We start from the raw sequence: 27,607 nt of genomic DNA, 5'->3' as shown, positions 1-27,607 counted from the left end.
AAGTAGCCTCTTCCTAGAAGAGGAAGGCTCAGGTGGATAAATAGGATCCATGGGTTCCTCCACATCAGGCATTGTTACATCATTTTCCCATAGAGACTTCAGAAGCCTTTGATCATGGAGCATGGCACAGACAGCTTCCACAATTGTACGGTTCTTCCTTTCTGCCACACCATTCTGCTCAGGAGTATGTGATGTAGTAGTCTCCCTCTTAATACCAGCCTCAAATATGCCTGAGTGAACCAACTGTAATATATCGGAGGTCTTGCTTTGGCTTGAGGGGAATGGTCCCCTTTTGAGCTTTCCTTTGGCACATCCTGGACATACACCTTCTTTCTCTACTCGGAATTCGGGCATCCCTGTCACCATTTGTCTTACATTGGGTAGAGCTTTATAATGAAGGTGGGCAAACCTCCGATGCCAAAGTTCAGACTGAAGAGATGTGTCACAAGACATGACACCCAGCGGACTTCCACCGACCTAATATAATGAATAAACTCGAAACCCAAGAGTAAAGGCATTTTTTACATTTCTTTTCATACACGTACCTTGCCATTGCTAAAGGTTAACTTGTAGCCTTTGTCTTCCATTGCCGAGATGGACACCAGGTTCTTTTCGAGGTCAGGTACATATAATACATCCTGTAAGTGGATTGTATTACCTTGATTCAACTTGAGAGAGACATTGCCTACACCTTTCACAAGATATTTCATATTATCTCCAAGGACAATTTCCAGGTTAGTTTCTTTCTCTATCAGATTATGGAGAACATCTTTGTAACCAGTGAAGTGCCTTGAGGCACCACTATCAATGAGCCAAATTCCCATTGAGTCCGAAGGAGCAGAGGTAGATAAAGCAGCTGGTAGATAATATTCATCCTGCTTATTTTCAACAATGTTGGATTCATACCTGGAATTTCTAGCTTTCTTGAATGATTGTTCGTTTCCTTGACTTCCAACACTCCTTTTACCTTTGTTATTGAATTTGCCATTCCTTTGATTGCTATGAGAGAGATTTTGATCATCGTCTCGGTGTGAGTCCTTTCTATCAGGGCACTCCCTTACATAGTGACCTACTTAATCACAAATGTAACATCGTCCTTTTCTTCCAACCTTAGGTCCAACCTTTCTTTTTTATTTAGTCCCGGAAGTATTTCTTTTCTTAGCATGAGAAGAAAAGGCAGCAGGAAGACCTTTAGGCATGGTCATTTCTTGCTCTTCTACCCTTGTTTCTTCTTGGATGCATCTAGCCATTAATTCCTCAAAACCAGGAATTACATTATTGTTCAGAAGAGTAGTCCTGAACACGTACCATTCGGATGGTAATCCTCCAAGAGTCGTGAGTGCCATTTCCCTATCAGTAATAGTCTCCCCAATAGATAGGAGATCGTTCCTAATCTCGATGATTCTTAAGAAGTATGCTTGCATACTCTCATGTTTACCCTTCTTAATTTCCTTCAGCTTATTTCTAAGAAACAAAACTTCATTTGCATCATTAACTTTAAATAAACTCACCAGTCTATCGTATATTTCCTTGGAGGTGTTCAGGTCAGAGATGTAGGCCACCAAGTGCTTGTCAATAGAGTCCCAGATGATCTTCTTTGCTTTGACTTCTCCGGTTTTCCATTTGTTCCTGGCAGTAGCGGATGCATTTGATGGAGGCTCAACAATATTGCCACTCACATGATCCAACACTCTTGATCTTCTAGGGTTAGATCGATAGAAATCTTCCATCCGTGATAGTCAGCTTTCTCACGGAGCTTGTCCTCGGCAGGAAAGAGTGATGAGGACCCCATAGTTCTTTTAGGATAGCCTTGCCAATCTTCTCTTCGGTGATTGCTCTTGCTCTTGCTCGGGCTTTGTCTTCACCTCAGCTCTGATACCATGTTAGATTATGGTATGTTCTTTCTTATTATTATCCACAGATTAGCAATCACATGTACATAGAGTAAAGCGCAGATAGAACATTAAACAATCGACAGAAAACAAGCCAAGACAAGAGACACAAGATGTGGCGGCTAGCCAGGGACAAACCCCAATGTGGGGAAACCCTTTGATCAAATCTTCCTTTATCTTCAATAATCCAGCAGAGAGAAATAGTACATAAATCAGATTTACATTAGCAGCAACAAACCCTAGATCAGTCCCAAACTAGGGCAAACAATATCTCGCAAACCGACCGTCGGATCGGCTTGATTCCACCATCAAAAAATGTGGCCTTCATAGGAGATCCAGATGGACCTATAGCGCAATTCTGAGGGAGCCTTCTGGTCAACGCTGGTCAAACTTTGGTTCTGTAGTTGCTGCCCCAAAACTGCATCCTTCCTTCCACATGTGTGAGAGAGAGTCTCTTTTCTACGCAGTAGAGAAGAGCCTCTTTTCTGCGCAGGAGAGAGAGAGAGAGATGTGATGAGATGAGTGAGTGCAAATGAGGAAAAGTCCTCCTGTATTTATACACAACTGTTGATGTTTGAATAGATGCGACTGTTGGGCTTCTGAGCCTACATGAGTTGTAGGTCGGCTTGATAATTATTCCATAATCAAAATAAATTCATATCTCAATAAATACTCATCGGAACCGGATGATCTTTAAATCAACCCTACACCTCTCGATGAGATGAATCTAAAAAAATATTATCAGCCATGAATAAGATGACCCACATGGAGTTTGGCCCTAGTTGCCAATTTTAACATTTGATCAAAGGTACAAGATAACAGAAACAAGCCTACCTTACAGTGAAGTGTACCTCTGTCTCAGTGTCACATCAAAGTGCAGTAAGGCATCATTGATGACATAATAGTTCATTGTAACTACAGTTTGTTGATGATACTATTGTCGTAAGGTATCATCTCTATGATAAGGGCTCGTGAAGGAAGCAGTGTTGTCAAGGCAGTGATGAAGATCTCAATATCAAGGCAATAATGAAGATCTCGGTGGAAGAGGAGTCAAGAAGAGGATTGACTAGAGAACTTGTGTCTTGGTCTTGGTATTCGTCAATTGGAACCTCTATAAGAAGAATTTGCGCGGTTTTTCCTCTCAAGGAGTGAGAGCTTTTGGCCCTGGCTCATAGCCTACATGTTGTGTCTCTTGTCTATTTATGTTCATGCATTGGTTACTGTTTGATAAGAAAGAACACTAATAATCTAACAAGAAGAAGATCCTAATCTAAAGAAGTAAAAAGCATTCACAAGCAGTCACTAATAGAAGAGAAATCACCTAATGCTAATGCCCTAGATTTCTCAACACACCATACCAGTAATTAATTACTCAAATAAGAATCTTGCGATAATTGAAAAAATTTTAAAACGCTTTTAATTTATCTTTGCATTTTATCCAAAACAGAGTCAGCATCATAGGAAGAGAATTGAAAATTTGTCATCATTTTTATATTTGTCGATAATCAGATGGAAGCTCTGGAACTCGTATTCGTGACCATACATGTTAGCAGCCACCGAAGCATACGATTTCAAAATGTTTCTCGCCCTGGACCCTAGTCTTGTTTGAAGTTGGTTGACATTCAGGACCACCCTTTCGCTGCTCCCAAACCCTAGTGAGAAAAGATTAATTATAATTCTCTGAGCAATCATAACCCCATGGTCTACGATTCCAATTATTGGTTCTACCCCATGACCCCAAGCGTTAAATCTCGACTTCTTTTTTAAATGTTGAAAATTAATCGTTGTTCTTGGCTTCTCTGAACCGAATGCAGTGGTTGTCTTTTGACCATAGAAATGGACAGACCCTTAGGAAAATCAGTGGAGATTTATTAAATAATAATTAAATATCAGTTTGAATAAACATCTAGAATTGGCGTGAGAGAAAGTGAACGTATAATGTATTTGTATTTAATTTGTAGAAATTTGGTGAAATATAAGTTATAATTTTGTTCACAAAACTTTATAAATGTTAGAGCTTTTGTTATCATATCGATGGTAATTTTAATCAGAAACGAATTAAGGTATGATATCTGGTAATTTTGTAAAACTTATTCAGGTTCAAAAAATTGTAAAAATTGTATGATAGATAAATAGAATAGTGCACGAGGAGGTCCCTTGTTTTTTTTTGCCCAAAAACAAGCAATTTCTTATGAAAATTCAAATGTGTCGCGTCTCTAACAACCTTTGTGTGACAGAGTTAATGCGTCATTGAGCTTGTGTAGTGTGGCACATATACCTGCATGGTTTACAGGTGGCTCTTACAAAATGCTATGGATGGTTCGACTAGATGGAAACTAGGGCACAACAATCTCTTAGTTCAGTCCTAACCCATGGTGGATGGCAGCCCAAATCCAACAAACATGTTCAACAGAGCTTTGTTCCATAAGCACGACCTTCATAGTATGATTGTTATTCTATCTAGTTCCTGTTACCCACCACCAGTGGGTGACACCCATAGGAAAAAATTTCTCCTATATCATCTTCAGCTGGTAGCCCCTTGCAGCCCCCAGATAGCTCAATGTGCCACCATCTCTGCCACATATTGCAGCCTCACAACACCCATCTAGGCCCCGTCTCTGATGAAGTGGTACCTGATCTCTACGTGTTTGGACCTAACATGGAACACTAGTATCCTCTCGAAGATACTTGAGCACATGCCTTGTTGCCACCCAATGAACCCTCCATGGATCCACCATTAACTGACTGAGTGTGTTCTTGGCAAAACATATATTTGGCCTCGTGTTGATTAGATACAACAAGGACCCTATCAACTGCTTGTACAATGTTCAGCTGTGTTGAGAAATAAAGGGCAATTTAGATATTTGATTTCTCTTATCTGTGATAACTGCTTGTGATACTATTTCTTTAGATTCTGCTTCTTATTGATTACACGAATTATTATCATCAACCAGCTACCAAAACAAGAAGATCAAAATGCACAAGTACACAAGATATTGGCACCAAGCCAGGGCAAAAACCTCTCCTAAACTTGAGAGGAAAAACCCTTTGAACTCTTTCTTATAGAATCTTTATTGAGAAATTACATGACCCAAACATTGACTCAGAAATGCCTTCAACATCAAATGACAATACCTCAAACATGTACCCAAACAGTTTGTCTCTTTCTGCAGTTCTGGACAATATGCTAGGTCTGTAACAAAAATATGACAGTCAGCAAATATAGTCTAGGACAGGCTCATCTAGCCTTCTCTTATCCTCGCACTTCATGTAAACCCTTCATCATCATGTCTGCAGCAATCTGATCTGGTCTATGGCTTCATGTTTTATGAGTATATCACTGGCTTGTAGGTCCATTCTAGCCGCAGTTGGAAGGTAGAAGCCATTGCCAAAAAGATCAAAGGAAACTTTATGCTGCCCATTGTCATCAATTCCCGTTGCACAATATCTTAATATGTATATCTGGAGCTTCTTCTACAATCATTTTTCATTTTGCTTAGTTTTAAAATAGGAGGTATTAGTCAGGAAAAATATTAGCTAAAATTTTCTGTTTTCTGATATTTGTATATTTGTACTTAAACCAGGTGTTCACAGGTCACTCAGGGTTTAGTGTCAGAAGCTGTGGTGCTTTGTGTGGTGTTTGAAGGTCTTTTGGGTCCTTTTCTAGAGCATCTCGGGTGTGTCCCAGGAAAGTAACCACATTTGTGCACAGGAAGCTCAGTTGCTCACACCCAGCCAAACATGTGTGAACCAAAATAATGAGACTGTTCCTGTTGAATTTCTTTTACCTATGCTACATTTTTATCTCCTGTATAGAAATAACAGGAAGTGTATTCTAAGCCTGCTTAAACACAGGTGGTTCAGCTAGAAGGTCCAGATCAATGCTGAAATTCAGAACGTTGAACAGATTTACTAATACTGACAGTTCATAAATCTAATAAAAATCATTACAAATTCCTGAAATTTGTTTCAAAGAATAAAGAGTGCAATTTAAATAGTCAGATATCTGGCAACTACAAAAGGGTATAAGTGTCTACATTAATCTACAAGAGTTGATTTCGTGCACCTTATTTTGGATCGAGAAGTTGATGAAATTGGTATCAACCAAAACAAGATACGGCGGCCCCAATGCGGTGTTGTATTTGAAGAAGAGTGCTGAAGAAACATTGGGTCTGGACCAAAAAAAATATGCAATTTCAATACACCATAAAGACAAGTCAAAGTTGTAACATACAAGCAAAACAATCATCTACAAAAGTACTATCTAGATTCTAAAGTAAAATTCATTCTACATGTCACAAAATTCAAGCATCAAATAAGATGCACGTATGAATGTCAGAAACATTTGGTCAGATATATTTTTCATTTAACTGGATTGTTTATGGTGCTACGTATGTTGGATAAAGAGTTTTCACTTGCCATTGATGTCATATACCTAGAAACCCTAACCCTTACCCTTAATCCTAAAACCTAACCCGTGTTCTATCCTAATCCCTACCCTTGTTAAGAAACCTTAACCCTTTTCCTAATTTGAAGAAACCCTAACCCCTTGGGAACAATTTCCTAACTCAGATTATTAATCCATTAATCCTAAGATTCCTAAATTCCATTATTCCCTAATTTATTCATTACAACCTATTCCTATTCCTGATGAAAAAACCTAATCCCTGTTTCTATTCATATTACCCTATCCCTATTTACTCAATACAACCCTAATCCTATCCTATCCAAAACACTCTTATTAATTAAACCTAACTATTCCCTAGTTCCTATATAAAATTTTAACTCACCTCTCCTCCTCGTTGACAGCCAAAAACATGATAATATATGAAAATTCCTCATTGAATAGGTCAGCTTCAAACTATAGGTCGGGTCTCCTACAACTTGTGACGTCTTTTCCTCATCAAATCATATAAAAAGAAAGAGATTCATTTCAGTTTGGGACAGATCTCAGTGATTAATCAATAGAAGGAGAAACAAAAGAAGTTCACAGCTCGTGAACTTAAAAAGATAGAGATCGGAAGGAAGGAGGAGTTAAAAACGCTATTGTGGAGAAATTCAGACTGATTCGTGAGATTGCAGTGAACTAAGAAAGCAGATTTAAAGATTGATATTTCGTGAAGACTTTCACTGAAGCTTTGAAGACTCTGCAGACTCCTGTTGCGGACAGGTTGTCAACTTCTCTTACAGACTATTACGAACTGCTGTGAACCTTCTTTATCGACTTTTCTTAAGGATTGTTGCGAATTCTTTCTTGCACTGTTATCCATTGCGAAAGGAACTAAGTTATGCCTGAGTAAGGGGTTAATTTGACAGTCACATTCATCATTCTTCACTTTTGGGCAGTGTGCTAGCTGGTCAATTAAATTGGGTATCATTTTAGTGCTGGGTGCTTGTTTATAACTTTATATACATATCAGCATTATTGGGAGAAGCTACTGTCACTTCATTATTGATCTTCTACTGTTCTAAGTATTCTATTTTGGGATCGGTGAAGACTTATGATGCAGCCACATTATAAGAATTAGTTTAGTTGAAGAATTGTTCTATTTAGGAAGTCGTAGGGTTGGAGCCCTGAAATTTCTTTTTGGTTTTGGGATTGGTGTCCTTAGGGTTGGAGCCCTAAAACAATTTTTACAAGTGTAGAAATGATTTTCTTCAGCATGGTGTAAATTTGCGTTGAAGATATACAATCATTGTGGTAAAAATGAAATGATTTTGTTGTTTACTTTTCAACTTTAGGAATAGATGATGTGGGAGCATTAAATCCATTAATGATCAGTAAATAGCAAATATAATTGTAATTAAACACAATGACAACTTCCCAAAAAAATTGTGGCACACAGATTCTAGGTTCCTATTTTTTCCTATTGTAAAATAAGATATTGAAGAGTCCAATAACATTTATAATATATATTATGCCCATGGCACGTAGAATAGTAGAATAGTCAGTGATGGAGTGTACTGTTAAGGCACTCCCTTGTGTGAAGGTTGCCAGTTCAAAACCCCCTGGCTCTAGCTAACAAAAATGTTAGCATTCAAACCTGACTGGAAACCTTGATGTACAGACCTCTTCAATGCAAAGCTTAAAGATGGTACTTGAGAAAATCAGGAAGCCTGAGGACTATCCATATGCAAGAGATACAAATCACTAATAGTCACAACCAATGTTGCACGAAGCGGGAGCGAAGCGGAAGCGTTTTTTGGAAGCGGGGACGCCGAAGCGTCATTTTCCAAAAATCTAGGAAGCGAAGCGTCCGCGGAAGCGTCTGCTATATATATATATATATATATATTTTTATATTTTTTGCATTTATACTCGAAACAAACATCCCAAATACCAAATTAATTGTAGAAGACATGAAAACATGCATATTTTTGCATAAATCAAGATAGATATGGCATCCATGATTCCATTGTAGTTACTAGTATGTACAACAATCATCTATATTCTAGCTATTACAAACATACATCAAATTTTTAAGCATATTATAAAACATAAAACATTTAAGCATATTATAAAACATAAAACATAGAGCATATTATGATTTATCTAGCAAGTGAGCAACTGTCAACATTTGTCATGTCCAAAATTCAAATAATAATGTTTACAAAATATGTCACTTGGTCACCGCCAAGCCAAAAAGGTTCAAAATTCAAATTCACAAGTCTACAAGTCTAATGAGTAATCTATGACAAAAAGTAGTAGATTGTGAATATATCTACTAATCTCTCCTCCTTCCACCACGAATAGAACGTGGTGGCGGGCCTCCACGTGGTGGCAATGAAGAAGATGGTGCCTGTGGAAGTCGTGGCACTGAAACTGATGAAGAAGAACCCCCTGCTGTTGGTGTTGAACCATGGAACCTAGGAACCAAGGGACCAGATGGGGGTGGGGGTGGGCGTGGGGGTGGTGGCATATCAACACGGTCATCATCATCCTAGAATCGCTCAAAAAATTCATGCAAAAAAAAACACTAGTTAACAAAAAAATTAAAAAACATGAATTAGAGAAATGCTTTATAAGGGAAAATTGGAAAATTCATACCACAATGGACATACCTGGATAAGAGCATCCTCTAACTGCTCTAGTCGCAACACTCCATCCTCCAAATTGGGCTCCTCTGGATTCTTGTCCCAAATCAACAAGTCTTTATTAGACTTCGCATCTTCACAGTAATGGGACAACAATCGCAAGTTGTAATGAACATAAACCAAGCTCTCTGCCCGGTCTAAACTCAACCTGTTCCTTTTAACACTGTGGATGAAAGAATAAGAGCTCCAACACCTCTCTGCAAAAGAAGTGTTTACCACCTGTGATAGCACCCGCAATGCCAAACTCTGTAGAAGTGGAGTACCCCCTCCATGCATGTTCCACCACTCAAGAGCAGAAAAAGTCTCTCGATCTTTAATTGCATGCATGCTCCCAAATGGACCAGTGTTGAGCGTATAGTTGCTCACCTGTCTCCGTTCCAATGCAGCCTCCTCCTCATCAGGGATTAATTTACTCAATGCAGCCATATATTTTTGGTGAACCTCTTGATCTTGGTGTGGTTTTCTCCTGCTTCCCCCCCCAGGTGCTGGTGTTGAAAGCCATGATGGATGATAGTATTTAGGTGTCAAAACATATGCTAATGCATGCAATGGAATATTTAGCATTTCCCATCGGTTTTGCACCTCTACACGAATATAATTGTACAAGTTGATATCTCTAGGCTCAACAATGTCTTTAATCTGCCCCAACATGCTATCCATTTGCTCATACACCTCCCCAATTACTGGTCGATCTGAATCTGCAAACTTGATCATGTAATAAATTGGTTTGGTGAATTGCAAAACATATTTAACCTGTCCCCAAAAGTAACTGTCAAGAACAGTGTCCTTGACTGCATTAGCACCATCTATGTCAGTGTTAATTTCATCCCATGTTTCAGCACACACCAGATTAGTTAAAGCTTGTCTCACCTTCACTAGCCGCCTAAAGGTGAGGTAATAACTAGCAAATCTTGTCTTTGCAATTTTAAGCAATTGCAACTTGGAGTAAGTGCCATAGAAGTAGTTTACCCTTGTATGCCCTGTGATGAATTTAATGAGCTGCTTCCCTCTCCTGTAAACCTCAGCAATCCACCCACATTCTTTGTGTTTCACAATATCATGCATCAAAAGGTTCAATGTGTGAACCAGGCACCCAGACCAAAAGATGTGTGGATGAGTACGCTCAATAATTTTTCCTGCTGCCTTACAATTTGCTGCATTATCTGTGATCACTTGAACCACATTATTCGGACCAACATCTTTGATTGATTTCAATAGGAGATCTGCAATGTTTTGTGCAGATGCAGTGATGGAGGAGGAGTCATGACATGCAATAAATACTGCACCACTAGAAGAAACACCAAGAACATTTATCAAATGTTGGTTTCTAATATTTGTCCACCCATCTGATACAATGGATACCCCAGAATCTACCCACTCATTTGTAAAACGTGTCAAAGCTCTTTGAACCTTAGCTTTTTCTCTTTCTAATAACACTGTTCTAGCTTTCTCATAGTTGGGGCGCCTTGTATCCTTTTGGGGCTTCATTGATGGCCTTTACCATTTCATGCCAATAGGGAGAGCGAAGCACATTGAATGGTACACCGCAAGCACAAAGAAAACGGACTATCTTTCCATCCACATCATCCCTCCCAGCATTACTGTCAAGACAAGTATGGCAAAGAATATCCTTTCAGTAGCAAGAGGTAATAATGGAAGAATAACACATCAGACTGACAACTATAACACGGCACAAAAATACGACAAATGAAATTGTTCATCACAAAAGATATAGAAAAAATATACTTTTCAACTTTAGCGACAGATGACGTGGGAGTATTAAACACATTACAATTGAAAGATCAGCAAATAGCAAATTTAATTGTAATTCTGCATAATGACAACTTTCCAAAAAAATTGTGGGAAAGCAGATTCTGTGTTCCTATTTTTTGTTATTGCAAATGAAGATATTGAAGAGTCAATATTTATATTATTACCAATTAAGGCAAATTTCAGAGGTTGCAAACCCGACTGAAAACTTTGATGGAGAGCCCTCTTCAGTGCAAAGCTTGAAGAGAGTACTCGAGAAAATCGGGAAGCTTGAGGACCATTCATATTTCAAGAGATACAAATGACTGATGGTCACAACTTTAATTTATCGAAGGGTAAGGGTGACTGTCAAGACAACTATGGAAAAGCACATTCTTCCAGTAGCAAGAGGTGACTATGAAGAAAAACACATAGGACCGACAACTGTAACATGGCACAAAAATAGGATAAATGAAACTGTTCATCAGAGAAGACAACAAAAAATATATAAAAAAAGGTAGAAGCAGCCTTTGATTATCAATGAAAACATATGATGGAATCATGCAACAACTCAAACAAGTCATAAACACAAACAAGGAAACAAAGCATTATAAGCACACCAATGCCACCAAACCACTAAATATCATGGAACAACTGAGGAAACCTCTTCACTGCAGATTCAAAAAGCACTATGATTTCACTTGATCCAACATTATCTTCTCCAGATTGTCTGAAAGTCCATAAAAATTGGATAACTTCATCACATAAGAGCCATTTCAGACAGAGATTTAGAGCCTAAGAATTGACACAATCAACCTAAGAATCATTTTACTGAAGAGGACCAGATATGTGTTAAGTATTGTCTTACCATCAAAGGGTTTTAAGCACTCTTTTGTAAACCATTTGCTGCTTTATCTTACTGACTAGGATTTGTCATTGTGCATGTTATACCATTAAAAGCCACTCGAAATCAGCCTGCTCCCGGCCGACCACTCTGGAAGTCTTTTTCTCAAGATTGATTTTGACAGAGCATCTGATAGGATTGCTTGATCTTTTACTACAGAACTATTTCCATGCCTTGGGTTTGGTGTTAAGAGTGCTCCATGGTTATTACACTGTTCTCTCATGCTTCTTCCTTTGTCTTGGTTAATGGATTGCTAAGAGATGGGTGTCCTTTAGACCATTACTTGTAAGTATTGCTCGCTGATGCTTTGGGGTACTTACGGGAGGCTGCTAGGATTCAGGGGAATTGCTCTGCCAGGTAGGTCAAAGATCGTGAATAATCACTTTGCTATCGATTTCCTTATCTCAGTCCCGGCTGACCAGGTTTTGGTGGACTCAGCTAGAGAATATCTTGATGTGTTTTGTGCAGCTTCACTTGCATTAGTGAGTAAACAGAAGACTGATTGATGACTTATTGTTTTAGACAACCCCCCAGCTTGGATTCCAGGTGCTTGGAATTTTATTTGTCCTTGGGTTTCTATCCATTATCTGAGGATTCTTTCACCAGTTGCTATGTGGGGCTGGTGTCTTCAGAAGTTACAGGTTAAGATCCAATATTGGCAATTTAAGGATCTTCCTTTTACAGGTAAGCTAACAGTCACCTCTAGGATTTTAAAACCCTCACTTAGTAATTACGTTTCCAGTTGGCTCTCTAGTCGGGCTCAGCTCCGTAAATTGCAAAATATTTTGAGGCCACGAGGGTCGACAATGGTTCCACAGGAAATTTGTTTTGCCTACAGTGATTATTTGTGGGGTCAGACAACAAAATCCTAAAGCAAAGTGCAATGTGAGATGTTTGGAGAGTTCATCTCCTTGGTGGAGATTTTACTGAGGTAGAGGATTTTCCCAGCTCAGCATATATATTGGGATCATGGCTGTTTTGTTTATGTGACACTGTTTCCTTTCCCCACTTGTCTCAAATTTAAGGCTCCTCCTAAAATGTATGTAGTCAGAGAAATCTGTTGCTTTATATGTGATTTGGAACTTCTCAGGCAGTAGATGTAGTTGGGACTTGGCTCTGCACCCAATTTGGAGCTGGGAGAATCATGGTCAATGTATAGCTGAAATCCCTAATTATCAAACCCACGGGTTAATCAAGAAAGGCAATTTTTTGGAAGGACATACAAGATTCTATCAATAAGTCATGGGTGGATTAGAGGTTGAAACTTGATAGCCCATCAGAAGGCTCTTCTTACTTCAGACAGAGTGGCTACTCAAGGAATTCAGAGATTGATCCCTTAGAAGAATTTATTTAAAGATGAACATCCTAATGCCAAATGTTCAATTTGGAGGATACAAGATATCATCATTTTGTTTATCTTATAAATTACAAGATTTTGCATGTTCATCATTTATCAAGGCCTTCCAACAAAATCTCGTTTGGAATAAAGGAGCCTCATGGATGACAGATGTCCGATCTGTGGTAAAAGAGTCTCTTAAGCATATATTATGGGAATGTTTGATAGCTAGAAACTTAGAAAGCGCTGGCAGAAGGTGCAGACGCAATTTATCGCTATCTTTCAGGAGGTTAATCATTGGAGGGTTGCTCTGTTGGGCAACTCTCAGCAATTAATTCTCTTAGCATTCATGAGCCTTTTGAATTGTCTCAGAGCCACTTCCTTGTTCTCTATTAGGAAATTAAGCTGTAAGTCTATCTTTAATAATGAGCTTAATTTTGTCTCGTCATTCATAGAGTTTGAGAGAAGAAGTTGGCTCTCAGATTCAGGCCAAGCAGCCACTCCTCACCAAGGATGCCAAGGATATTGATGTTTTTGCTTATTGTGATTTGATTATAGCTTTAGTAGTGCTGATGAAGAGGTTTTGATTTGGTTCTTTGCTCCTTGTGTATTCTTTTCATCTCTGTATATATTCTTTTATCTCTGTCAATACTTTTCTTTGTGTATTCTTTTGCTCTCTGTAAATATTCTTTTTCCAATATTCTGTATATATTCTATGTTAATATGAAAAGTATTTATCACAAAAAATAGCCACTCAATCTTGCCTTGTACAACATATCATTCAATTTTTACCATATTTTCAACTCTTCACCTATAACTTCGCTTTATTATCTGTTCTCGAAGATGTCTTCCTACCTAAAGCACTTTTTGAAGCTGCGTGAGGACCTTATCATCCACCCCCCCTATACACGCAAACATTGGATGCACTCGCTCAGGAACCCTTTAGGACAACTCCGAGTAGGCTCCCATCAACTCCGAATGCAAACAGATCACCATATACCACAATCTGATAGGATCTGCCATGTGTGCCACCTTCAAGAGCTGGAAATGGGGATGCACCTCTTTTTTCGGTGTACCTTGTGCTATGAGATCAATGGACACTATCACTACCACTATAGGCACAGGGGGCTCCCACTCTACTTTCTTCCAGTACCAAGAACAAAGATGCTTAGCTCTCTTCATTGAGGGAGATCTTCAGCCAAAGATCTCAGCTCCTGCATGCCATGTCCCGCCCTGGGATGATTAGACCAATTACCTCATACTTCCCTGTTGATCCATTAGATAGAAGCAACAAAAGTCAAGCAGAGTTCCAAAGTACACCAGACAGAAGGATGGTGAGACCTCAGGTTTCCCCTCAGCCTCCCTCTCTAGGAGTCCACCTGATCTAATCAAGAGCAGTTCAAAGTTTAGTGCATTGTATTCATACTAGCTGTACTCTTCAGTCTCATTGACCTACTTTTGTGGTCACATGTTGGACATTAATAAAATTATCTTATCTTATCTCATTATCAAGGCCATAATATCCAGTTACTTCCAGCCCCATATATGCTTAAGCATCACATCCTTCACTTGCAATAGTCATATGAATAAAGTGTGACCAAAAAAGGCCCTATTCTTCCATGGATCTAATAAAAGTTATTGCAATACAACAACTTGTCGAATCTGTTAAACACACATGGGCAACAACAGAATCTGAAGGATTAACATGGGCAGCAACAGAGTCTGAAGGATAAAACATGAGAGTATGATTTTATTAACAAAACATATACATTTATAGTACATGGTTTGACCGTTGGGTTTCACATCCCAAGGTCTCTTGGACTTCCTTTTGTCTATTCGGCTTCCACACTAACCCATTGAGGATTAGGTGTCCAACATTCCCCCTTAATCCGAAGGGTTATGTATGAGTCCAAAAAGAGAGTTGTGATACAAAATGTGAAAAAAATGCATGGCAGCACTAGGCTGAATGTGCTCTCTGAAATGTTGGGTTAAAGGGCGGTGGTTTAAGGATGACCACCAACACTGGAATGCTTGGTGCAATTCCTAGAACTCTTCCAAAACTAGCGAGAAGCTGAAGTCTTCTGCTAGAGGAAGTGCTCCTATTGTTTTGAAGAGGGAAACCTTCAACCATGAAAGGGAGGTCTCACCCCGCATAAAAGGGAGAACTTCAACCTGAAAAGGGAAGTCTCAACCTGTGATGGTTTAAGGATGACCAACAACTCTAGAATGCTTAATGCAATTCCTGGAACTCTTCCAAAACTGGCAAGAAGCTGAAGTCTTCTGCTAGAGGAAGTGTTCCCAATTCTATTTCTGGAATTCTTCCGAAACTGGCAAGAAGGTGAAGTCTTCTGCTAGAGGAAGTGTCCCAGATTACCAACCGAAGGCATGCTCAGGGGCATCTTTGTCTCTGGTTACAACTCTGAAACTAGTGTGACAGGTTGTGGCTCAGGCTCGCTTGATGTGGCTTTGAAGCTTGTAGATGACCATCATTTCCCCCCCTGTCAGATACAAGGTGAGATGATGGAGAAAACTCAACTGCAAGACTGTTCAATACTCTAGAACAAGTCCTGACATGTGATTGGAATATCTTCTTGGCTATTGATGCCCATTGCGAAGAAGTGATCCATCCAAGATGAATCTTTGTTCTTGCAGGATGTTTGTTTCTGAAGCATCTGTGTGAAGAATGGGCAGTTTTATGACAGTTCTTACATGGATGAAGATCAAAACAATGATCTTTCAGATGGCCAACTCGGTCACAGTGTTGGCATTTCACAATCTGTTGTTGTTGTTGTGGAAGAGGAGCAGAATCTGGAACAGCTGGATGTGAACTGTCATGAAGGAATCCAGCACTCTGAAATTGAATGGGCTTTGAATAGTCTGGAATATGAAAGGACACATCCTTGTCATATCCAAGACCAGTTCTGTGTTTGTTATGGACAAGCTCTTCCCAAGGTCTGATGATGGGCTTGGGAAGTGCAAGTTGAGTTTCTGCATTTGCATGTACAACTGCTACTGGATCTGAATGAACTTCAACAATATTGTCTTGCTGTTTATGGGAGTTTGTTTCATTGTTCTAAACAGAAACAGGTTCAGAATGACTCCTCTGTTTTAATTCTTCTTGATGTAGCTGAGATTTGAGCTACAAAAAATCAATTTTCTCTTGTGCATTTTGTAAACAAACCTAAATGTCTATGAGAGAAACTTTGTTGACTTTTAATGTATCATGAGTAGTAGACAATATCAGAGTTTTGAGGAACTCTAATACTTCATTGATTCTAGCCATTTTCTCCAATTTTACACTTTAAACCAACTATGAACCAATATCACTACAAGGTATTCTCAAAATTTGTTCTCCCAGAAAACTACAACAATCAAGTGATATTATTCCTTGAGGAATGAACCAAAAGCAAGATTTTAACTCTACAATTATTCTCCAAATCCACACACAATGATGGTTGGTTGCACTCATATACAAGGAAAGTATATTGTGCATTCCCAAACAATGAGATTCAAATGCTATGTCAGGCCAGGCAGTAACTCTCCAAAGGCAGAAAAAACTTATTCGTATTTTGTTCCATAGGTAACCCATTGTTATATACAATAAGGAGTGATTGTTCAGTTCATCTCCCGATGACTGTTCACCTTCCCAATTTATTTATTTACATAAAATTCCCAATCATGAAGATTAGGTGTCAACATGCCCCCCCTTAATCTGAAGGGATGTTGGTGAGTCCAAGCATCATTCTGAATCGTTCAAGCTTTTCCCTTCCAAGTGCTTTGGTGAAGATGTCTGCAATTTGCTCATTTGTGGAACAATGACGAAGATGGATTGTTTTGGCCTCAACATGATGTCGAATCAGATGATATTTAGTATTGATATGCTTTGTTCGATCATGGAACTTTGGGTTCTTGGCCAACTTTATTGCAGAGGTGTTATCAATCATGAGTGGAGTTGATTGTACTTGTTTTACCTGCAAATCTTCAAGAATTTTCCTGAGCCACACAATTTCTTTCGTTGCTTCAACTGTTGCCACGTATTCTGCTTCTGTTGTGGAATCTGCTGGAACTAATTGTTTGCGTGATCTCCAGGAGACAGCTCCTGATCCAAGACTCATAGCATATCCTGAAGTAGATACCCCAGTTTCTTTGTCTCCATCGAAGTCTGAATCAGAGTATCCAATCAAGCTGAAGTCGTCCACCTGTGTATACTTGATTCCAAGGTCTTGAGTTCCCTTCAGTACCTTAGAACTCTTTTTGCAGCAGACCAATGTCCCTCACAAGGCTTTTGCATGAACCTGGAGAGGATTCCAACAGTAAATGAAATGTCTGGTCTGGTAGTAGTGAGGTAGATGAGACTTCCTACAAGCTGTCTATACTTTGTTGCATCCTCAAATTCCTTTCCTTCAATAGATGTGAGCTTTAAGTTTTGTTCCATTGGAGTAGAAAGAGGATTGCATTCTGTCATGCCAAATCTGTTTAACAAATCTCCAATGTATTTCTTTTGAGAAAGTAATATGGCTTTTGGATGTTGGGTTACTTCAATGCCAAGATAATAATGAACATAGCCCAAATCAGTCATTTCAAAACTTTTCCCCAATTCCTTCTTTATGGATGCAATGTAGCTTTCATTGTTCCCTGTCATTAAAAGATCATCTACATATACCACAAGATACACAATTGTTTTGCCAACTTTCTTGACAAACAAAGTTGCATCATCAAGATCAAAATGATTGAAGTTGAGTTTCAGAAGATGCTCAGTTAGTTTTTCATACCAGGCTCGCGGTGCTTGTTTGAGGCCATACAAGGACTTCACAAGTTTGCATACTTTATGTTCATGTCCTTTCACAGCAAATCCTTCAGGCTGGGACATAAAAACATTCTCTTTTAGATCTCCATTCAAGAATGCAGTTTTTACATCCATTTGATGGACTTTCCAACCGTTCTGAGCTGCTAGTGCAAAGAGTGTCCAGATGGTGGCCCATTTTGCTATGGGGGCAAAAGTTTCCTCATAATCGACCCCTTCCTTCTGTGCAAAACCTTTTGCCACAAGCCTAGCTTTGTGCTTGTCAAGTGAGCCATCAGCTTTGTACTTGTTCTTGTAGACCCACTTGCAGCCAATTGGTTTGGTTCCAAATGGAGGATCAACCAGCTTCCAAGTGCCATTCTTTATGAGGGCATCATACTCCTTTTGCATCGCTTCTTTCCATGCATCATGAGAAGCAGCTTCTTTGAAGGAAGTTGGTTCAAAATCTGTAGACAAGTTCAATTCACAATCATAAGTAACATCCATATCAACAGGTGAATTAGAGTCATCTACATCACCTCCATTTTGTCGGTTTGAATTTCTGGTTCCTGTTTTTCCAATTTCATCAGGATGAACACTTTCAAGTGTCTTTGTCAGCCACTTTGGGGGACCTTTCTGAGATGGTCCAGGCTGCTCTGTTGATTGAGTTGGGACTGAATCAAGATTGAGTCTCCCAATTCTATCAATTACATCACTTAAAGCATCATCCATTGTTGGAGTTTCATGCAGGGGAGATTGTTCTTCAGAAGAAGATTCCACATGTTGATCTAGTATAGGAATCCCCCCTTCAAGATGTGGAATCTGATTATCAAATTCTTGAAATGATTTCGTTTTTGCGAATCTATCCAAGCGATCAAGTTGCCGCTCAACAACATTGTCAGATTTGGATGATTCAAGAAAAATGACATCTCTAGATACAACAAACTTTTTATTTACTTCATCATAAAGGCGGTATGCTTTAGATGTGTTTGAATACCCCAGGAAGATACACTTACGACTTCTAGCACCAAGTTTGTTTCTATGTACCTTTGGTATCAAAGCATAACAGGTGGAACCAAAGATCCTAAGATGTTTTACCGAAGGAACATGTCCATACCACAATTCACAAGGAGTCTTGTTTCTGATAGCATTAGATGGACATCTATTCTTTATATATGCAGCACATAGAACAGCATCAGCCCAAAACATTATCTTTACATTTTTTAAGAAAAGCATGGATCGTACCATATTCAAGATTGTTCTATTCATTCTTTCAGCTACACCATTCTGTTGGGGATTATAAGGCACAGTTGTTTGATGTTTGATCCCATGTTGGCGAAGATAGTGTTCAAATTCATTTGATGTATATTCTTTTCCATTATCAGTGCGAATAGACCCAATATGAGATTGTGCATCATTTTCAATCCATTTATGAAAATTCTTGAATGTTTGAAAAGCATCAGATTTGTTCTTCAATAAATAAACCCAACACATTCTGGTGTAATCATCAATAAATGTCATGATATATTTATTTCCATTTGCAGAAGGAACAGGCATTGGACCACATAAATCTGAATGAATGAGTTCAAGCTTCCTATGTGCTCTTGAATGTGAATCATGAAAAGACTGTTTGCTATGTTTTCCTAGAATGCAAGCATCACATTGCTTATGTTTCCTAGGAATTGTAGGCAAACCAGCAACACCATTTTTCTTCAATAAGTGGAGACTATCATAGTTTAAATGTCCAAATCTAGCATGCCATAATAAACTTGATGGAAGTGTACCTTCTTCATGATGAGAAATATATGAGAAATGTTGTGCATGAGCAGAGGTTCCTTGCAGTTTGAGAAGTCTTTCTTCTTCTATTCCCCTCATGACAAGTGAGTGGTCAGATGCTTTTCTTACCTCAAGCTTGCCATCAAACATATGAATGGAGTGACCTTGCTGGCGGATGTGGACCAAGGACAGCAAGTTTCTCTTGAGTTGTGGGAGATATAGAACATGATCCAGAAGAAAGTCTGGAAGACCAGGCAGTTTAAGCCTGATTGTGCCAAGCCCTGATGGCTTGATTTTTTACTGATCTGCAAAGTATACTGCTCCATCAACATTGTCAGTGAAATCTTCAAAAAAATCTTTTCTATGAGTCATATGACAGGTTGCTCCTGAATCAAGAAACCAATCATTTTCCGAAGAAGCAAGTGAAGCATTAAACAAATCTTCATTTACTCCAATGTTACATTGTGCCTCAATATAGTGAGCGGATTCAGGTGCTTTACCTTTGTCTGTATCATCAGTTTTACCTTTCTGTTGGTTTCTTTTCTGCTCAATTTTGTCCCATGGTAGCTTGCATGTAGAAGCATCATGTGATCCATTTCGTTTGCAGCAAATGCAATGCAGATCTGCCTTTTCTCCTTGAGAATGTCTGCCCCCCCTGCCTCTGAAGTATCTTCCTCTTCCTCTTCGTCCACCTCTTCCTCTTGTAGAATCTTGAGCAGGATGCTTTTCTTTATGAGCAAGGCACACAGTCTCTTCAGAAGATTCAGGAGCTGTCTTCTTTCCAAAGGCTTTCTCTCTTTCAGCAAACTTTTTCACAAGAGAGTCAAAGGTTATATCTTTAAGATTTCCATTTGCTTGTAAAGACTCAAGATAATTGGAGTAGGTAGGATAGAGTGCCTTGAGAAAAGCAATAAGAGGGATATCCAGCTCAACCTTAGTGGATTTAATATCATGCATTATAGACTTTACTTCAGATGCAAGAGCAAGAGGATCATTATTTTTCAGTTCAAGAGTGAAGAGTTTAATCATGAGCTGAACAACTTCAAGTGCAGAATGTGAGTCATAGAGTTCTTTCAGCTTTTGTAAAGCTTCAAAGGCAGTTGAATATGATGAAATATGGCGACTTACTTCTTCATTTACAGATGCTGCGATTAATGCATAGGCTTTGTTGTTCTTGTTTTCCCAAATGACGAGCTCTTTGTCTGATGTAGGCTGCACTGGGTCATTGTCTCCTCTGACACACACTCCTTTCCACAACTCATTGAAGATGAGGGTGCGTTTTATCATCCGGGACCATTTAGGATAGTTCTCCTTGCCAGTGAGAACTATTCCTACCATAGAGATGATTGAATGCATTCTGTAAAAAATACTTCTGCTGATAAAAAAAAATACTTCTGCTGATATACAGTGAAATTGTATTCAAAAGGGCAAAAAGATTTCAAATACTTTTATGTATTGTTTCTTCAAATCCCTCCAAGGATCCTCATATAATATATCCACCATATTCCATATCTACAAACTATTCAATATATATATATGCTGGTCAATATATATATCATTCAAGCCACAGTTCAATGGGACAGCGTTAATATTCAAACAGCGTCCAAAACGCATTCAAAACTCAAACGCTGGTCAATATATATATCATTCAAGCCAGCAGTGGAGCCCCAGCCTCGGCCATTCAAAGGTAAAAGAAGTTTTCTGCAAAAGCTGATAGTGTTACTTCTTAAAGAATTTTACAGTCTTCGCATTAATTCCAATCGCCACAAGAATACAGACGGTTACTTTCAGTTATTTCACAAAGCAACACTCTGTACAGACATTCTTAGAAACGAAAAAATGTACAGGAGCCCCAGCCTCGGCCCCGCTTATTCAAGAGGCGCAGAAAATCGTTTACTATATATGCAGCTGATAGTAAAAACTTCCTTTTACAATTTTGAAAAAAAAAAACCAAAATCGATGTTGCAATTATCGACTGCAGCTCCTAGAGAGTTTATGTCCAGAATAACCAAGATGGAGCGGCCTTGAAACTCTTTAGAAAAATGCAAAGGACGGACATGAAACCAAACCAGTATACCTTTGCCAGTATATTAAGTGCATGTGCGTCAATAGCAACTCTGGAAGAAGGCCGGCAAACGCATGCAAATGTCATCAAGACGGGATATGAAGGGTATAACTCTGTGCTGTCTGGCCTTGTTAACATGTATGGAAAATGCAGGAACATAGAGAATGCACAGAAAGTATTTGAGAAAATGAGCGAGCATTGTTTAGTCTCCTGGACTGCTATGATCACAGGCTATGAACAAAATGATTACGGCGAGGACGCCTTCAGGCCACGGTTTATGCACAATATACAGTCCACAGTTTATGGTTTATGCACATTAATACATCTAATACAGTCCTGCGTGGAGGCACCATTTATGCACATTGAAATACCATCGGCTTCAAATCTTCAAAGGACCATGCATCAGTGCAATTAAATATCGGGCACCTGGACGAGAACGGGATATACACGGGCCAGTTCACGACCTTTGCTCTCTCCGGCTTTGTACGAGCACTGGGGGAATCCTCATTCAGAGTGGCGAAAACAAAAAAATGTTTGTCACAACAGTGAGGTATTTTGCAAAGAAACTGAAGCTCACGGCCCTCTTACCATTACAGGCACCAATGCATACCATGTCAGGCCATGGACAGAGGCAGAGCAGCGCTATGTCTGGTCAGGCAATGGACAGAGGCAGAGCAGCGCTCAGGACAGAGGCAGTGGCAAACTATTTCAGGACAGAGGCAGTGGCAGAGATGAAGAGAGTTACAACTATTTTTAGAACTGGCTCTGATACCATGTCAGGCCAGGCAGTAACTCTCCAAAGGCAGAAAAAACTGATTCGTATTTTATTCCATAGGTAACCCATTGTTATATACAATAGGGAGTGATTGTTCAGTTCATCTCTTGATGACTGCTCACCTTCCCAATTTATTTATTTACATAAAATTCCCAATCATGAAGATTAGGTGTCAACATGCTACAACAAATAAAATACTTGTTTCTCCATTATGAATACTCAGAAATATATATCAGCAAGGATGCAAACTTTACACAGTCATCTATTCAAGAAATACAGTGCACAAATTGAAAAGGAACCTGACCCAGCCACTTGTATAACAAATTCAACTTCTAGAGAGTCTGCTACAGCCCTAGGATTGCCTGCTATGCCAAGGGAATGATAGTAAACTTCATAAAATTGTCCACTGTTAAATCTGCACCAGAACTTGATAAATTTCGTCCCACTGATATAATAGCAATCAGCAGCCCATTTATCTAAGAATTATCTTCATGAAAAATTATCCCCGCATTAGAGTTGAACTCGCCCCCCCCCCCCCCTTTTTTAAGAATACAATCTAGGTGCAAGAGGAAGTAAGACCCTGCTATTCTTTTCACAGCCGCCAAAGTTCCAGCTCGAGGGGACTTTTCTGGAATCGCAGCTATGGCAACTTCTCTGGAATCACAACTTAAAGCTATTGCCTCCACCCATGTGCAAGTTGAGGATTTGAAAAAGAGGCCTTTCACGCGGCCATCAATTCTTTTCGATCCCACTGAAGCAGCAGACGTTCGTTTGGAAAGCGTTTATGATATTGCTCTCAGAGGGCTTGATGAACTCTCCACAATTGAGATCCTTTGCTACATTTAAGAAGACTTTGTTCAATTCAAAAAGCCTACAGATAGACCAGGAGCTTCAGAATAGAGAATACAATGCAAAACTAGATAAATCTATTGCCACATTCTTGCATTTACTATCTGGATATCTGCTTCTTGCACATTCTCACAAGACGTTGGAGTACTTGATTCGGCGATACAAGATATATGCATACAATGTAGATGATGTGATACTGATGAAACAAGCTTATTTGTATCAATTTAGGGTTTTTGCATTGTTGAAGCTAGTCTGAAAATGCCTGGTCCAGACTTCAAAGCCGACAAAGAGTTCTGCAAAGACTTCTTGAAGAATTTTGTAGCGGAGAATGGAGTTACGAAGTACATGGATCTGCTGCAAGATGTTGCAAATAGGAAAATCCATTCTGTTGATATTGAACTCGATGACATCAGCAGCTACAAGGGGTTGGATGAGGAGTTCTTGGATAGAGTAAGAACAAATACTCATCGGTACGTCGGCATTTTTGCGGAAGCAATAGATGAATTGTTGCCCGAACCCACTGAAGTTATTGCAAGGGACGACGATTATGATATTCTAATGAGACAGAGATTGTAAGAAGCGGGTGAAAATGCAGACAATGTAGACCCTTTTCAAAAGATGCCACCAGAGATCAAGTGTTTCTTTGAAGTTCATATTAACGGCTTTGCAAAACAGAAGGCTTTCACACTGAGGGAAGTGAAGGCCTGCCACATCGGACAACTTGTCAAAGTTGTTGGTATTGTTACTCGTTGTTCAGATGTCAAGCCATTGATGCAGGTCGCTGTCTACACTTGTGAGGAATGCGGATTTGAAATATATCAACAAGTCACATCTCGTAGTTTCATGCCACTTTTTGAATGCCCATCAAATCGTTGTAGGACAAATAATGCAAAGGGCAACCTCATTCTACAACTGAGAGCCTCGAAGTTCTTGAAGTTTCAAGAGGCTAAAATTCAGGAGCTGTCAGAGCATGTGCCCAAAGGGCATATACCTAGATCAATGACAGTACACATAAGAGGAGAACTTACGAGGAAGGTTGGGCCGGGTGACCTAGTGCAAATCTCTAGAATATTTCTTCCTATTCCTTATACAGGATTTCGAGTGATGCGAGCAGGATTGGTGGACTTGGTAGCAATGTTCCATTGCTCTCTCTGTTTGCAGCAAGCTCCATACGCTGCTCTCTGCTGTCCAGTTTTGAATGCCCGGAGAATAGCAAGACAATCCAGTCTTCAACGCTAATTCCAATGCACCAACTGAGCTATGAAATGTTGTCAGCATATGAACGAATGCAGGTTGAAGCTGGTCTGAAAATGCCTGGTCCACTTGCCATGGCGGATAGGAACGTTATATCAGGCTATAATAAAGTGCAGCGTCAAGTGAAGGATTAATAGCTGTCAGGATTCACTCTCAGGTAAATGTAACGTTTTTGCAGGAAGGACACTGTAGAAGGCAGGCTATAATAAGGTGCAGCCACAGGTGAATGATTAATAGCTGTCAGGATTAGTTCTCAAGTAAATGTAACGTTTTTGCAAGAAGATTGTATGGAGAGAGCCCAACTCAAAAATAGATGACAAAGCATCCAGAATGTCAGATCAACAGGACAGTGCAGCGTTCAGCATGGTATGCACACAGTGTGAGAATTATGTTATTCACCAGTCAACCGGAGAAATCACAAAACTCAGTTCAAGATGCTCGCTCGCTCAGAAACGCTTTTCCAAATATGCATAGAGAGACCACAAAACAAGTGGCTCAAATATGAGATTGAGCAGGTTAGGAAGGTACCCGCTCTGATACCATGTTAAACACACATGGGCAGCAACAGAATCTGAAGGATAAAACATGAGAGTACGATTTTATTAACAAAACATATACATTTATAGTACATGGTTTGACCGTTGGGTTTCACATCCCAAGGTCTCTTGGACTTCCTTTTGTCTATTCGGCTTCCACACTAACACATTGAGGATTAGGTGTCCAACAGAATCTATATATGTTATATGTATATCATGGGAATTAAATATCATGTTGAAAACCCAATTTTTGTATCGCTCCACCGCCAAAATTTTGTGTTATCCTTGAATTTCAACCTGATAAGATAATCATTTCCACTATTTGTCAGGATAAACATAGTTACCAAATTCTCCTTAAGGCTCCCCACATCCGCATCAGACTCCTCAAAGAATCTCAGATCCATATCAGATTCTTGGGGTTTTTTGTGTATATTTTAGATCAGATCTGTTTCTTATTAATTTTTCAGTGTTCTATGCTTAGCACCATCACTTAAAAATTCTTCTTCAATTAGCAATTATTTCATTCAATATATTCAATCTTCCAGTGATAGTAAGCAATTGTAGATAGAACAATAATCCAATTACACAATAGAAGACAGCCAAGAACAAGCAAGAGAGACACAAGATTTGGTCAAAGACCAAGGGAAAACCCCACAAGGGAACAAAACCTTTCCAAATTCTTCTTTTATTAGATTGTTATCAAATGTTCAGCAGAGAGACAATGTTTCAATTCATTAACAATGAGTCAAAGTCAAACCTTTGACTATCCAAAAATCAACCAACCAATATCCAATCAAAGATGAGCCCAAAAGTCAAATCTGGTCAACAAACCAAATTTGCAATTCCGGTCGAAGTCAACAGCAGGAGCAGCAGTCCTAACCAGTCAACAGTCAACAGTCAAACCACCTCCAAATCAGCTTGGTCAACAGTCAAAAGATGTGGCCTTATTTTCTGGTCAAAGTTTGGTCAAAACAGTCAACAAAAACCCCCCAGAAATCGGTCAAAATCAACTTATTGACCTGCAGAAACCCTAGGTGCAGACCTACAGTCAAAGTGCCCAGAAAAATTCAGTCAAACTGTCCCTGAATTCAGCCGCCCAAAACAGATCAGCAATTCGATCAAACAGGTTCAAAATCTCCATGGTCAACGCTGGTCAAACAGTCCCCAAACAGAAGTCAACACACCAAAACAGAAAAAGCTTCCTTCACTTTGCACATGTGAAGTCAACCCTGTAATTTCAGATGTAGTACAAACCAATCAAGAGAAGAGAGGTGTGTGAAGATACTCCAAAGTGATGTGACATGAGGTCTATTCATAAGTGACTCAAGGGGTCGAATTAGCTTGCCCAGGGCGACTTGTACTTTTGTGCTAATGTGGTTTTCACCTTAAAAATAATATTTTTCCTTGACCAAATTAAATTCCTCCAAGGACTAGTAGGGGCTTCTCTAGATGAGGAAAGCTTCCCAATTGAGAGAATTTGTCCCTGAGCTGCCAAATTAACATTTCTGGTATAAAAGGATACAGATCCCAGTGACAGAATCATGGCAGATTTACCGCTCTAGCTGCATGTTTTGAACAATTTTAATCTTTTACCATCATTGTCTCCAGGAACATTCAGCACACACTTTACATAAAAAATTAATAATTATTTGCTAACTTGGTCAAAATTTGAGTGCGTTTTTACCAAAAGCCCAACTCAAGCACTTTAAAGTTGGCATTAAATTAGTTGTGATCATCATGTTTATATCAATGTTGTATTTTAAAAAAATTTACAGTGATTTGCAGCTCTCATCTAAAACGTTAAGTTCATGCAATGTGTCTCTATGTATTCAATAGCTCTCTCTTTGTATTTAGCTATTGTTACTCATGACTTTTGACAGTTTTTTAATCTAAATTAGAAGTGTTCACACTGCAGAGTTTTCCACTGTTAGTAGGTTTTGACTCTCAGAATTGCTTTTACTTCCTCTCACTTTCCTCCATCTTGGCTCATACTATTTTGGTGTTATAGCCTGGATATTTGATAATGTTGTATGCTTAGCAATTGCAGCCATTAAATCTTCAGCAAATTTGGTGGTTTTGTCTCATTCTGAAATTGGCAATACAGGTATGAAAGCTAACCAGTTAATATGCTTTAATTCATATTTCATCCTTTTTTAAAATAAAAGTTAAATTGTATATATATTAGGTTTAGGGTTCTGATTCCCTGATCCCTAATTTCCAGACAAATGCTTTGCCCACACCGGATTATTTTTTGTTGATTCCAACTGCACCCATGGTTCATGTAACTTTAAAAATAAACAATAGTTTTTGCATCTACAAAGCCCACTATAATGATACACTTGAGCGTAAGACATTACCCACTACAGCCAACAAAACATTTGCTGAAGCCTGATGAGATCCCTGTTTGCCATAATTTATTCAACAAAAGAATCTCATTTTCCAAGGCTTTTGACATTAAAGGCATGACCTGTAACAGTGTCTTGAACAACATATAGTTGCATTTGCCACAAAAAATGCTTAATGAGAAAAAGTTACTGCCATTACCTTAAACGGTATTGTTAGCTTAAAAATAGCCTAAAGTGTTCCGAAGTAC

The 27,607-nt window shown here is 39.0% G+C and overlaps 1 protein-coding gene across 7 annotated transcripts in view; it reads right to left on the bottom strand.

Annotated features, from left to right (window-relative positions):
- Positions 1-27,607, bottom strand: part of LOC149189590 (uncharacterized) — a 122,875-nt gene that overhangs the window by 20,093 nt on the left and 75,175 nt on the right. For 6 of the 7 annotated variants that reach the window (XM_089411855.1, XM_089411852.1, XM_089411850.1 and 3 more), the window contains one exon: positions 5,959-6,064. In XM_089411855.1, the coding sequence (XP_089267981.1) occupies positions 5,959-6,064 (106 nt within the window). Of the gene's footprint in view, positions 1-5,958; positions 6,065-8,433; positions 8,834-8,954; positions 10,589-27,607 lie in introns of those variants that run through there. The other variant, XM_089411849.1, reaches the window with a different exon arrangement.

The sequence above is a fragment of the Pinus tabuliformis genome, chromosome 3_1 (genome assembly GCF_031772625.1).
Source record: "Pinus tabuliformis cultivar Carrire ecotype Pingquan chromosome 3_1, CPIR1, whole genome shotgun sequence".
NCBI classification, from domain to species: domain Eukaryota; kingdom Viridiplantae; phylum Streptophyta; class Pinopsida; order Pinales; family Pinaceae; genus Pinus; species Pinus tabuliformis.
The sequence above is the reverse complement of the archived record's forward strand: the minus strand, read 5'-3'. Positions and strand labels throughout refer to the sequence as shown.